Source organism: Heterodontus francisci, chromosome 22, assembly GCF_036365525.1.
Source record: "Heterodontus francisci isolate sHetFra1 chromosome 22, sHetFra1.hap1, whole genome shotgun sequence".
NCBI classification, from domain to species: Eukaryota; Metazoa; Chordata; class Chondrichthyes; order Heterodontiformes; family Heterodontidae; genus Heterodontus; species Heterodontus francisci.
In genome coordinates, this window is record NC_090392.1 from 71,814,176 (window position 1) to 71,828,819 (window position 14,644).

At 43.8% G+C, this 14,644-nt stretch overlaps 1 protein-coding gene across 3 annotated transcripts in view; it reads right to left on the minus strand.

Moving 5' to 3' along the window:
* Window positions 1–4,737: 4,737 nt before the first annotated feature.
* Window positions 4,738–14,644, minus strand: part of sidt2 (SID1 transmembrane family, member 2) — a 75,772-nt gene continuing 65,865 nt past the window's right edge. For all 3 annotated transcript variants that reach the window (XM_068054005.1, XM_068054004.1, XM_068054007.1), the window contains 3 exons: window positions 13,673–13,783; window positions 13,229–13,342; window positions 4,738–11,361 (listed from right to left, as the gene is read on the minus strand). In XM_068054005.1, the coding sequence (XP_067910106.1) occupies window positions 11,299–11,361; window positions 13,229–13,342; window positions 13,673–13,783 (288 nt within the window). In that variant the 3' untranslated portion in view covers window positions 4,738–11,298. The remainder of the gene's footprint in view (window positions 11,362–13,228; window positions 13,343–13,672; window positions 13,784–14,644) is intronic.

The following is a 14,644-nucleotide window of genomic DNA, read 5'->3' on the forward strand; positions in this document are numbered from 1 at the left end:
CACAGGGGTCTCACTCTGCATTCTTAAAGGGAGATGGGGGGGATACACAGGGGTCTCACTCTGCATTCTTAAAGGGAGGAGGGAGGGGATACACAGGGGTCTCACTCTGCATAATGGAAGGGAGGAGGGAGGATACACAGGGGTCTCACTCTGCATTCTTAAAGGGAGGAGGGGGGAATACACAGGGGTCTCACAGCATTCTTAAAGGGAGGAGGGGGGATACACAGGGGTCTCACTCTGCATTCTTAAAGGGAGGAGGGAGGGGATACACAGGGGTCTCACTCTGCATAATGGAAGGGAGGAGGGGGGATACACAGGGGTTTCACTCTGCATTCTTAAAGGGAGGGGGGATACACAGGGGTCTCACTCTGCATTCTTAAAGGGAAGGGGTCTGGGATTGCTGGTGGGAAAGCTGTGCTGGCAGGAAGGGAGGTACTGTGTAACATCCTTCTCTTAACAGTGTATGGTCTGTGTTTGTGAGGGGGCAATGGCACACTAGGCACCCTGTGTGTGGGGAGGGTGCCAGAAAGGGCAGGAGCATTAAGGTTTTATGGATGGTGGGGGCAATCGATTCAGCTGGTGGGATCTTGATGTAGTCATGCTGTGCCACTCTAGTTTTGGCCAAGATGGGCAATGCCATGGCATGCCACATAGTTGATGCAGGAAAGCAGCTGATGTACCCGTCAACACCAATTCATGTCCTGTTAGGAACTTTCGGATACATGAAAGGTTCAACTTTATTTATCACATGGAAATAGGTATGGCTCATCCTATATTGTGTGATCCTCTGCAAGTGAGGATCTGTATGCGCCAGAGGCAATACCAACAGACAGATATGATTCACATAGAGGCTCCCGGTTGTGAGCAGCAGCCCCCAAGGGGAGCTCGCCATTACGTTTGCCATTCATCTGCTGGCCCCACATGACATGCCATCGGATGTCAGAGCACCAGTGTCAGAGGAGATTGCGCATATAGAGAGGGTGGTTATATGTCTCTGTGCCCTACTCAAGGATGACCTGCAGCCCATGGGCTTTGGTGGACATCCCATGCCTTTGTTCCTCAAAGTGGCAGCAGTTCTCAAGCCTGACACCTCTGCAGCCTTTTAGGGGCCCACCAGAGACCTTTGTGGGGGTCACACAGTCAGCAGTGCACCGCTGCATCGGCTGGGGGGGTGGTGGTCACCAGTGCCCTGCACCGGAGGGCCAGTGAGTATGTCCGCTTCAGGACGGAGCCTCACAGCCAGGCCCAGAGGGCCAGTGGTTCTGGCACCATTGCCGGAGAACCATAGGTAGTAATGTTCAGAGACTGCACTCATGTGGCCATCAGACCTACTGCCAGGCTACCACCTGCAGACGCCACCATTAAAGGAGCTCTCTCAATCTAGGTGAAGCTGGTATGTGATCACCGCAAATGCTTGCTCCGAATGTGTGACCACTTCTCAGGCATCTGCCATGACACCTGGGTCTTGCGCCGGTCCCGGTTACCACCGCTGTTCACTGAACTGGCTCAGATGAAGGGGTGGCTTCTTGGAAATAGGGCTATCCTTTACAGACATGGCTCCCGACACCAGTGAGAGACCCCACCACTGCTGCAGAGGAGAGATACAACGCCAGCCACTGAGCTACACGAGCCACCATTGAGCAGGAGATCAGCATGCTGAAAGAGCACCTCCAATGCCTGTATGGATAGGGTGATGCCCTGTACTATGGGCCGAAAAGGCCAGTTCCTTTCTTTGCTACTCTGCACAACTACACAAACAATAGGGGCCAGGCCTGGCATGATGAGGAGAGACGGCAACAGGATTCCTCCTTGACTATGAGGACCCTGAGGACATACAACATGAAAGACGCATGGGAGGGCAGGTGGCACCCAGGCTCTGCACGTAGGGCTAGCAGTGAGGTAGGGATGTACGAAAGTGGCTTATCAGACAAAGGCTGTCTGCTCCATAGGAACCGACATGAGCTCTGCAAGCCACACATCACCCTCGCTCACCTGCTGTGCACCAGTCCACATCTGCAGCATCCCTGTGTAAACCATTAGAGGCAGCAGCTGACTGAGCCAATGTCCATGTCACTGCATCCATGGAGACGCTCATGAGTAATGGTGGTATAGCAATGATGTTATTGCATACGTTGACTCTCCTGACAGTGCAAAGGGATGTGACATTGGTGTTACATGCTGGCACACATCATTCACACAGAGAAAAGGACACACATGTTGGTGAGGAACATTTAGTGAAAGACGTATTTACATTGCTGTGACCCCCGTGCATTCACATTTATGTCAGTGTGTTCTATGTAAACCTCTGGAATACCTTTTATGGTGCATTTAAGTCTCACGTCCTGGAATGTGCAAATTTACGATTATTCACCCAGGTACGGCACGCCCACAAGAAGCAATGTAACACTTGAGCGGAAGAAGAGGATTGCAATTTCACAGGACACTGGGACACAGCAGGGTAAGTATGTGGCAGAAAAGCAGAGTTAACTTGCCGAAGTTCTCAGACCTGAAAATTAACTGTGCTTCTCTCTCCACAGATGCTGCCTGACCTGCTGGATTTCTGCAGCGCTTTCTGTTTTGCTGCCAGATTGACACTGTTCAGCAGTCAGGTAAGTATTTCTTTGACAGCTGTCAGGAAGTAGTTGGTGGGGCACTTAAAATAGAGCCCCAACACCTGCTGCACAACTGTCAAAAACTCTCGCTGTGCCGAATGTGCCGCCTCTCCCCACGTAATATGGGGGAGACGGCACGTGGCCTCTATGGAAATGAGCCCCCACACTCGGCAGCGGCCGGTGAATGCGGGCGTGCCACCGAGTTCAACGGGCACCGCTGCGGAGTGCAGCACCCCAATAAAATTCAGCCCATTAAGTGCAATCCATCTTTAAAAATTTTGATGTGTGTTAAGAGCTTAAAGCCCTTTAAAAATGGCGCCGGCACCTGTGCGGTGGCACTGGACGCCGTTGCCAGTGACGCGGTGGTCTCCCCCCTTATGTCATCAGGGGCGGCCGCTCTGCCCCCTCTATTTAAATGAGCCCCGCGCGTAATATCGCGGGGGCTCAGGGATGGCGCATCAGTGCGGGATGCACGCTGTTTTTAGTGTGGCGCACTCATAACATTCAGTCCATCATGTATAATTTGCACATGTAGATGATTGTAGGTCAGTATCTTCTCTGGGGGTTCTCCCAAATCTCCCACTGTAGCTTCAGCAGAAGAGCAGCAGTCTCCCTGGAGAAACGGCCTAGTAAAAGAACTGAAATTCATACAATCATACAAATTAGGAGCAGGAGTAGGCCAAGATCATGGCTGATCTGATTGTAACCTCAACGCCACATTCCCACCTACCCCTGATAATCTTTCACCCCCTTGCTTATCAAGAATCTATCTACCTCTGCCTTAAAAATATTCAAAGACTCTGCTTCCACCGCCTTTTGAGGGAGAGAGCTTCAAAGACTCATGACCCTCTGAGAGAAGAAAATTCTCCTCATCACTGTCTTAAATGGGTGACCCCTTATTTTTATACAGTGACCCCTAGTTCTAGATTCTCCCACAAGGGGAAACCTCATTTGCATATCCACCCTGTCAAGACCCCCTCAGAATCTTATATGTTTCAATCAAGTCACCTCTTACTCTTCTAAACCCCGGCGGGTACAAGCCGAGCCGAGTCAACCTTTCCTCATAAGACAACCCACCCATTCCAGATATTAGTCTAGTAAACCTTCTCTGAACTGCTTCCAATGCATTTACATCCTTCCTTAAGGAGACCAATACTGTACACAGTACTGCAGATGTGGTCTCACCAACGCCTGGCATAGATTGGGGACTGTTGCTGAAATCTACCCCACACAGGCCCATTGCCATTGTGCCAGCTCTCTGACAGAGCTTCGTCCCATTTCCCAATGCCATTTAAAACTTTTCTTTCTTAAATATTGTTCACTTCCCTCTTAAAAGCTATAAACAGATAATTACAGAGCGTTCGATAGTGTCGCTCCCACTGATGTTCCCAATGTGTTACAGCATGCAGGCCGGTACTCATGATTCCTCAGGTGCCAAGTTCCCAATCACGACCCGAGCCATTCTTGCATTTCTCCCGTCCCTAGCGGCAGAGACTGTAGGAGGACAGGAAATTAAGTCAATCTGAGTTTCCTGGTCCTGATCACTATCCAGTAATCTATTGACATTAGGGGAGGGTTGGTTTGTGACTGGATATGATTTCCCTTCAAGATCAAGTATCCTGCCAAGATTTACTGTCTAGCTTCACACATGAAGAATGAATACTTGGGAGAGGACTCAGACAGTGACCACTGCTCAAGTACCTTTAATAGCAAGTTAGTATTTCCAGAAGAGGGCGGCACAGTGGCGCAGTGGTTAGCACCGCAGCCTCACAGCTCCAGCGACCCGGGTTCAATTCTGGATACTGCCTGTGTGGAGTTTGCAAGTTCTCCCTGTGTCTGCGTGGGTTTCCTCTGGGTGCTCCGGTTTCCTCCCACATGCCAAAGACTTGCAGGTTGATAGGTAAATTGGCCATTATAAATTGCCCCTAGTATAGGTAGGTGGTAGGGAAATATAGGGACAGGTGGGGATGTGGTAGGAATATGGGATTAGTGTAGGATTAGTATAAATGGGTGGTTGATGGTTGGCACAGACTCGGTGGGCCGAAGGGCCTGTTTCAGTGCTGTATCTCTAAACTAAAGGAGTGAAAAGTTGGAAAGCTAAAGATATAGTCCTATGGACACAAAGTAGGTTTTGGATTTTATTATATCGAAACAGTCTTCTGTTACAACAACATATGTTTTACAGAAACAAAGCTGTACAGTAAGTAGTAAAATTAAATAACAGTAAATGAAACAGACAATTTTTAATAAAGGCCCCGAAACTGTGAACCACTGCTACTCAAACAAAGGCAAGACCTTCATTCTTTGCGTGTTTTGTAAACATGAAGTGAACCCTTCAACCCTTTTGCCCGCACAAGACTTTTTCAAAAATAAAAAACTAAGAAGCATGTTGAGGACAAGGATCAAAGACTGTCCTGGTCTTTGGATGATGTGTACACACCAGATTGCTGACACAGTTAACACAATCAAAGCCTGAAACCAATGTGTGGACAACGCCTTGGATGAGTTGGATTTACAATTTTTTGACTGTTCTGATTCAGAGCATAGTGACATATTAAAAATTAAGAAAAGATTTCAAATGGCTCAGGAAGGAGTAAACAAATAATAGCGTAGATCAGTACAAATCTTCTCTCATATCACCCCAACAATGGAGTTCTCCGTCCCCTCCACCGATGAGCCATACACACATTCTCTGCTACAACAGACAACGTTCGCAATAATCCACAAAATCACACTAGGGTTCTCTAAACTACCATTGTCTGGTTAGACAACTGACTCCTACGAAAAGATGCAGAATATGAAGTACCCAGATACAGCAGTAGACTTACAATTCTTTGTCTTTGCTAAGGGATTCTGGGCTTCAGCAACTGTTTCAAGACTGGATTTAAACTCGAACCTTTGCCCTATGTTGTATATATAAATTGAGTCACGGTTCTTTATGTTGAAGAACGGCACCTCAAGACAGCGTTGTCAAGTGCCAATCATTATTAAACTAACAACCTTGATAAGAGCTGAACTACAATTTATCTTTGACCCAACAGAGGACATGTAATTCCATAAGGTATAAAAAAATGGAATAATAAGGTACCTGCAGTCCCTATTGTGATATCTGTAAATTCTGTTTTTAAATGAAGTTGAGCAGTGGCCATTTGGTTTAACTTTTGTGATGAAACATTGAGTGTTAACAATCATTGGTACAATTGGCCATAGTTTTCAGATGTTACCTCAAGATTGAAAGCTTCGGGTCTTGGGGAGTGTAATTGCACTGCCACGCTCGCATTAATGCAGAGAGGTTGTAGGTGGATGTCAGTGCCAAAATGGTATAGAATATACAGCAAAGAAAGAGGCCATTCAGCCCAACCAGTCCATGCTGGCATTTATTATGCACTTGAGTCACCTCCAATCCTTCATCCTCTAATTCTATCAGCACAATCCTCTGTTCTCTTCTCCCTCCTGTACTTATCTGGATTCCCCTTAAATGCATTGTTACGACTGAGGCGGGAGTAATGCACTGTCAATTCAATCCCATTACTCCACAGGTCACAGCATATTATTAAAGTTTTCCCACCTACTGGAAATTAGCCAAATTAAACACTTTATGAACCCACAGAATAAAACAGACCAAACCAGGTATCCTTAAACAACGGCAAATTAACTATTTATTAATAAACCAAATCTTAAACAATATTGAGATAAATCTATGTCTAAAGACATAATAACTTCTTATTCCTCCTAACCTTCATGCACACACAGATCATTCAAAAAGCAATGTTTAACCAGTTTTTAAAAATGATGTTTTAAATTAGAGCTGTTCCTTAGGAATAAATAAATAACTGGGTTGTAAGTCTTTGTGGGTTACGATCTCAGTTCGGTGAGCTGTCCCAGAGTCGAACAGTCAGATGCCACTCGAAGTCTCCAGGTGAATTCGACGAACAGTCTGTAATAGATAGGCATTCAAAGCACTTCGGCTGCAGCAGGCGTCACACAGTTCTTTCACAAGGAGTATAGCAACAGGTCTATTTGGATTTTAAAATTGGTAGTCTTTCAGTAGAAACTTCACTGAGAATTCCAGAACTCCCAGAAACACAAAAAGGCAACAGAATGTCACTCCTGAGGCAAAGACTTCTTCGAGATTGGAAGCAAAAAGGAATTTGCTATCTCCAACAATACAAAGATTTCCTTTCCCGGGTTTTTTCCCTCTCTAGGTGAAACATAGACTGCAGACCAATGTGGATTTTTCAGCTGAGCGAGCGACACCCCCTTCTTCAGTGAGCACACGTCACTGTTTTCCAGATCAAACTGGTTCTAGCCAGTCTTTACATACAGTTAACTAATACGATACAGCAGGTGGCTTCTCTCTCCTGCTGTTGCCTAGGAAACAGGCTTGCTGCTGGCACACATTGTGCCCAGAGAATATAAAAGCTTCTCTCTGCCTTAAAGGTACACAGCCCCCCTTAGTTTTTAAACAGAGGAGAAATAAATCTTCACTTCCATGACAGCATCTAGACTATTCGTCTCAACTACTCCCTGTGGTAGCTCGTTCCACATTCTGACCACTCTCTGGATAAAGAAGTTACTTCTGAATTCCCTATTTGATTTGTCAAAGCCCTTAATAATTTTAAAGACCTCTATTAGGTCACCCCTCAGCCTTCTCCTTTCAAGAGAGAAAAAAGACACCCAGACTGTTCACCCTTTCCTGATAGATATAGCCTCACAGTTCTAGTATCATCTTTGTAAATCTTTTCTTAACCCTCTCCAGTGCCACTATATCCTTTTAATAATATGGTGACCAGAACTGTACACAGCTCTCCATGTATTTTTGAATCAGATTTGCCTGCATCATGGAATCTAAATTTGTAAACAGTGGTCTCCAAAATTGGGGGTGAGGGACAGTTCAGCAATTATGGAGGTCACAAGTATTCGAAAGCTGGGAAATAACAATAAACCTGAATTTATCTTCACCTACCAATGAAGCATTATAATGTGACATCTGACAAAGGTCAGTGTGCTTGAAGTGTTCGGAGGTCTGCAGCACCATATATGTGTGTTTCAGCCCCTTTCAATCTTATAACGGAAATCATTTCCAATGCTAACAAATCAATACATTCTTGCAACTTTCATGCTGCACAGGGCAGGTCCCTCTGCTGACCATCAAGGAGGGAGAAAAGGGGCTCCATACTCAATCTTGTTGCAGTTAAATGCTTCAAAAGACTGAAGTGTTTTAGACAAAATCATTTGGAAAGTATTACAATAAACAATCTTGTGGTTACTAGATGAATATTGGGCACCAGTTAATACTTCACTGGGTCAGCTTATGGGATTGGTGTAAAAGGGTTTGCCAAATAAATCAAAAGTGAGGTGGGTACTGTGTCCGCACTGTTACTCATTTAATATTATTGCAACACAACAACTTATGGATTTTCCCTGATGGCCAAAGGGAATCAGGTGGCAAACTCCAGCGTATCAAACTATTATTACGACATTCATTTTACAACCCTGACTAACTGCATTCCAGCAATGGCCATCCCATGGTCTTGGGCCAAATTCCAGCCATCTTCCCTCTGTCCTCCTTCCTTCCTTTGAGCTGGATAAAGTCAGCCCCATTGTTTAAGACATGGGGAGTGATCAGGCGACTGAATCCCGTACTTGCCTCACTCGCATGCTATCTTTCTTCCGATTGATCTGTCTGTTTCAACCATAAATGGAGATCGGTACCACAGCCCTAATCATAACCTTTAAAGGGAAAATTTATCATTACCATAGCAGAGGCCACGGGTATCGTGTTGGATAGGACAGCAATGTGCTGTTCTGATATATGGAGACTGAAGGAGGAAAAAACTTACATTGTCTTCACCATCACCAACAGTGCTCAGTAACTGGCCAACTGTTGTGACCATTCAATCTGGTCAATGTGACTGCTCCAATCATGAGAGCGTGAACCCAGATTTTTCTCAACTGCATTTTACAAATCATATTTTAATTGTTTTAAAAGCAAACTGTAGATTAATAACCCACCCAGAATTGTATAGTTCTAACGTACTCCCAGCCCTGAGGTTGTTTCATTGCAAACATCAGAAATAACATATCCCACAGTCTATTAAAGGGATGGTGGCACTATCTGTGCCTGGAATTAGCCCAAACCCTAATGCTCACAACAGCACCTCAAGGGTCATTACCTGAATCTAACCCATGGACCCACTGTTCTCCACACCAACTCTAGCCTCCCCTGTCCAACAAAGTAAGACTCTTTCTGTCAACTCTCCATACGTAGTGCTGATGAAATGAAGATCTCAAGATCCTCAATATGTGTCTCTGCAAATACTGTGGAATATAATCTATAAAGTACCAGAATGCAAGAAAGTGTTTGCAATTTACTAAACCCAAAAAGGAAAAAAAAATTAGCATAAACGTTTGCTGTCTGATTCCTTGAGGCAACCTAAAGTAGAATTTTAAATGCTGAGTATTTCAGCACTTTACAACCTATAACCACAGCAGGACGGGGCATTTAAAGCAGCAGCATTCCATTATAGCAGCATTTACTGTTCATTTCTTTAAAAAGGCAAAGTCTAGCTATCTGATTTATGATTAATGTTACTCTTCCTTTCTGGTAAACAACACAGTAACTTGGTAAGGATCATTCACTATCACTTTGTACCCAAGTGTTCCATATATTGTGAACGTAATGTATGAAAATAGATAGAGCAAGCAAGTTGTTGCAACAAGAGATCCAAAAACAAACAGGCGTTTGCATTGTCTCGGGCATTTTATGCAAACTTGCATCCTCAGGCAATAAATTACACAACACTTGCTTAAGTGTAGACGTTTGTTGGATCTCAAGCCAAACCAGATTACTTGCCCTACTTGGAACAAAAACACGAGTGCAGCAATAAAAAGATGCATTCACCCAAAACACTACTGGAGCCCTCAGTTATACTTCCTAGTGGGTGAGCTCTTTAAAGGGGCATTGTCATTACCGTCAATGCCTCTATTTGAATTGGGTACCATCACTAAGCTGAGTAAACCCATTTGTACAGACCTGTTTTAAATCATTCTGAAAGCTGGACCCTCTGAGTTATACATGTGCCCATGCATATAACATACAGCACATTATGAACCTATTACAGAGATTTATGGACAGCAAACAGCCAAGTGGCTGCAGAGAGCACCTGATATAAATGGATGCACAGATGTGAAGTATTGTAGGTCTAAAATGTGCACCTGACAAATCCACAACATGTAACTGTACTAATCTGTGAGGCCACCAGTATCTCCTGGGCAGCTTTTGGGGAGGTCAAATTCTCAGTTAGTACTAATCTGAGGGCATTAGAGTGTGCAGTGACAAATCGTGGATTAATAATGTACTTGCTACAATGCAGATTGTGCCCCAGTACAAGTCACGATGGATCTTACAGTGTAGAACATACAGACTGTCTGGGCGAAATTCCACAACTAGACTACAGTATAACATTAAGGTGAGTAATGAAATATTTTCACATGTTACACCCAGCGATAGCACCAAATATTCTCACATCACGCACACATCAGATATAATGTGAAGGTGCCCTTACAATGACTGCCAACTGCACATGGGGTTCCCATTACAATGAACCCCAATTTCAAATTTAACCTTTATGGCAGCACAGCACCAGTGAAAGTTTTTGTTTATTATGGATCATAGTTTCATTATTCCTTTTGGCAAGATTGAGGAATTAGCATCAGTTTTGCACTAGGGTCTGATTGAGATGTTTCATTTTACTTCTGACCCTGTAACAATCAACAGTCAGGTAAAACTCATCACCTCTGCCTGAGATCATGAATTTGCAAGGTTAATTTTGTGAACTTACTTGTCCTAACACTAATTTTCCATCCCCTATCTATTTCTAGGCTAAGCTTTTGGACCAACGTACTGGCCACAGATTCTTCCATTGCTTCTAAAGCCAATGCTCCCCCACAGATTGGTTAATAGGAGCTCAATGGTGGCTGAGCTACAAAGAACAGGGCCATCAGTCGATCACCTGGTGGACACACCCAACATGAATAGGACATAGTATCAATCGACCATCAAGACCACTCCCACAAACACAGGAACATTTGTTCACTTTTTCTTTGCAACTTCCCATTACTGACAGTGTGACAAAGCACAAAAAACAATTTTGCTTTTAAAGCCGGGGGTGCCTCCTTTTTCCAATACCATACGCTTCCCCCATTAATACAGTTTTGGTTAGAACTGGCAAAATGAAACAAGTGCAGATAAATGTTTTTCCAGTGAAGAATATCCATTTCCACTTATTGGTAAGACCTGATTTTATTCCAGAAATTGTGCATAAAATTAATTTCTTCAAACGTGAGAGCCACCTCTTAAAAGTCGAGCTGGCAAACGAGATAGCAACGATGTCATGTCTTGCAGGCTAAGGGACTCTTCAACGTGGGAGAAGCCAACAATCTCATCATCTCAGCAGTATAATGTCTTAAGCTGAAGGCAGATGCAGTGGCACAAAGATCTCCAACAAAAAAAAATCACTTAAAATGGCAGCTCAAGGGTTAGTGTAATGTAACTGGCTCGAGATCCCCCGTCACCTCCAAAGCTCACACACAGCTGCACTGCGAGTCCCAAATCTCCACTTATTGCTCCAGAGGAACAGGCTTCAGGTGACAGAGTGAGTAGTCGGTGTTTCCATACCAGGAATTAGAAGACGTAGATTTTGTCTCTTTGCACATGATCCAGGTCTTCATCCAGAGTCAACAAGATCTGAAGAAGGAAGTGAGAGGCACTCATTAAGATTTACAAGAGTGATACCAGAACTGAGGAGTTACAACTAGCAGGAAACCGGAATAGGCTGAGTCACTTCAGTCTAGGAAAGAGAGACAAACTGATAGAGGTCTTTAAGATTATGAAAGGGTTTGATAAGCTAAATGTACAGAAGATGTTTCCACTTGTGGGGGAGACCAGAACCAGGGGTCATAAATATAAGAAAGACACTTAAAAAATCCAATACGGAATTCAGGATAAACCTCTTTACCCAGAGAATGGTGAGAATGTGGGACTTGTTACCACAGGGAGTAGTTGAGGCGAATAACATAGGTGCATTTAAGGGGAAGCTAGATAAACACATGAGGGAGAAAGGAATAGAAGTTTATTCTGATAGAGTTAAATGAAAAGGGGTGGGAGGAGGCTTGTGTGGAGCATAAATAACAGCATGGACCAGTTGGGCCAAATCGCCTGTTTTTGTGCTGTCCATTCGGGGTAATCAAAAGAGGAATTAAAGGCTAAATGATCTAAGTACAGGGCTAAATTAATCAATCCCATGTTCTGACAGGAGTCGAGTTTAAGCAAAGCACGTGTTGGAGAACCTGAGCTTGTGTTCTAGCCCTACCTTCGATCTGCACTCCCTTTGAGCACAGCTCCCAGCTGGTGAACAGATGAGGAGTCGATTTATTTTACAATTTCAAACACTTCACAGAAAAGAGAAAACATGCAGCAACCGTTACAAATGGTCCGAGTTGGGCAGTACCAGCTGAATAGCCCCTCTGAGCCAGCATTAATTGGCAATCTCACTTAGACAGGAGACAGGATGGTAGGTGTGGGAAATGGAAAATATCACACTGGTACAGTAGAGGCTGATCTTCTGGGCTGGGGAGGAATAAAGACTTTATATGAAGCCAACCCATGTTGTGCCTGAACTGGGAGTGCTTGATACGGAGACTGGTGCCTGAAATGAAAGGTGTTCCAGTTATCAGCCTGATGGGCACAAAATTAACAATCAAAGTTGGATAGCTTGCTCGAGCTAGAGAACACAACATGTGGGAAATCACAAACTCATGATGAGGTCCTGCCTCTCAGGGGCAGAGTGTTGGTGATCCTGGGGCTTGTTGGTGAAACCATTTGTCTGAGTTGGCATCACTACTTGTTTCAATGTGGCTACTCCCCTGATTATTTTCTCCTCTACGTCATCAATGAGCCACCTCACTCACTCATTTGGCTTTTTTTTTATATATTCCTCATTCTAAACTTGGCTTTGCTGCATTACCAAAGCTGCTTCACAGAGCTACCCAAACGTAACAGTGGCTGCAAAAGTCAGGCACTGGTTGGGAAACACTCGAGAGATTCTGGAGTATAATGCAAAGAGAGAAATAAATATTTTTTAAAAAGATGGCTGTGAAACAGGTCACACCAAGTAAGCGTTGAACTCAGTGCAATCCCTGGAACTCAATTTTTGACTGTGTCTGTTTCAGCAGTTAGGTAATTTACATCCAACAACAATTTTAATGTAATAAAACATCCCTCACGAGCTTTATCAAACAAAATTTGACACCAATCCATGTAAGGATAAGGAGATATTAGCAACGCAACATACTTTGGATGCTGGAAATCTGAAATAAAAACAGAAAGTGCTGGAAGTACTCAGCAGGTCAGGCAGCATCTGTGGAGAGATCAGTTTTGATGACAGGCCAGTGACCTGCAATGTTAACTCTGTTCCTTTCTCTCCACAGATGCTGCCTGACTGGTCGAGTATTTCCTGCATCTCCTGCCTTTAAGGAGATATTAGGACAGGTGATCAAAAGCTTGGACCATCTTAAAGGAGGAGAAAGGTAGAGAGGGGGAAAGGTTTACTCACCAGGAAAGAGCCAAACAGCGCTATGGAGGACAAAAAATGCCAAATGTCATGATCGTCAAAGAAGTCGAGCAGGATACATTCTCTGTTGTGCTCTCTGGACTCGGCTGGAGTTTTCTGTAAAATGGTAAAGGAAACAGATATTCAGCAAGTTAAATTATTTGCTATAGTAGCTAGTCAGAGCTGCTAAGAAATGGGTAATGTTATGTTATTGTGCCAATAAATGACCTGCTAAATAATGAGTATAAAAACATAAAATGCTGGAAACACTCAGCAGGTCAGGTAGTTCCTGTGGAGAGAGAAAGGTAGGGTTAATATTTTGGGTCAAAGACCTTTTGTCAGGATTGGGATCTGACAACGTGCATAGAAGGAAGGATTCCAGAGCTCTGTAGGAAAATAATCACGCATTGAATCTCAACCCACTGAATTAATAGAGGATGTGCTTACCTGCCATGTGCTGAGACCCTGAAAGAAGAATAAGAGAGCAAAAGCCCAGACTACAGCTGTACAGATAATACAGATCAGGGGAATGGGTCTGATCGTTTCACCGCTCCGTAACTAGGAACACAGAGAAAACAGCAGACAGGTATAAAATGTTCAATAACTCAAAAAAAGAACAGTCAATGAAATTTATTCTAATGCAACGCCACTTAAAAAAAAAACATTGTAACATTGTTTATTGATGTGCCTCAAACTCTGCCAAATACATTTGACACTTGATTAATGGAGAACATATATCAAACACTTGGGCTAATTGTCAACGTTGGCAGAGGGGAGACTGTTGGATTGGCCGCCCATTACACCCCCCTATTGAAACTCCCACTGAGGTTGGAAATTACCCCAATTTTGTTTTAAAAATGTATATTTTTCCCCCATCCTAAGGTTTTCCTGGGTCATGAACCATTCCAATAGGCTCCTAGGCCTCTGCTCTTGATCTCTCACTGGTGTACAAAGGCAGCCAGTGTAGTTCATGCACAGATTGTTTTTCTCAACTCTCTATCCAGAGACATCTGGAAGCTACTTGTTGCCTCCCTTTGATGGCATGGGATAAATTAGGAACAAATGGGTTACAGGCCTAAACTTGCGGCCTACTTATAGTCTCCAAGAATAGGCAAACTTGGGGTTGCTTTAACCCGGTGGAAAATGGACAATATCTGATAGGCCTCATGATTTTACATCCCTTAGATTTTTGCAGTTGATCTGATCCTGTCAGTTTTGTGTTGGATGCATAGGGTTCGAATTACCCTCACTGTGTCAACCCACAACAAAAATTAACTCAGAATGGTAATCAGCAAAAAGTTAAAAGAAATATAAACAAATCATGAGTATAATTGTTTTAACCTAAGTGATTTGAAAAGTGGGGAATAATGGTCGCACTAATTCTTATAAAGGGAAGGCTGTGACAGTCTAACATAGGAC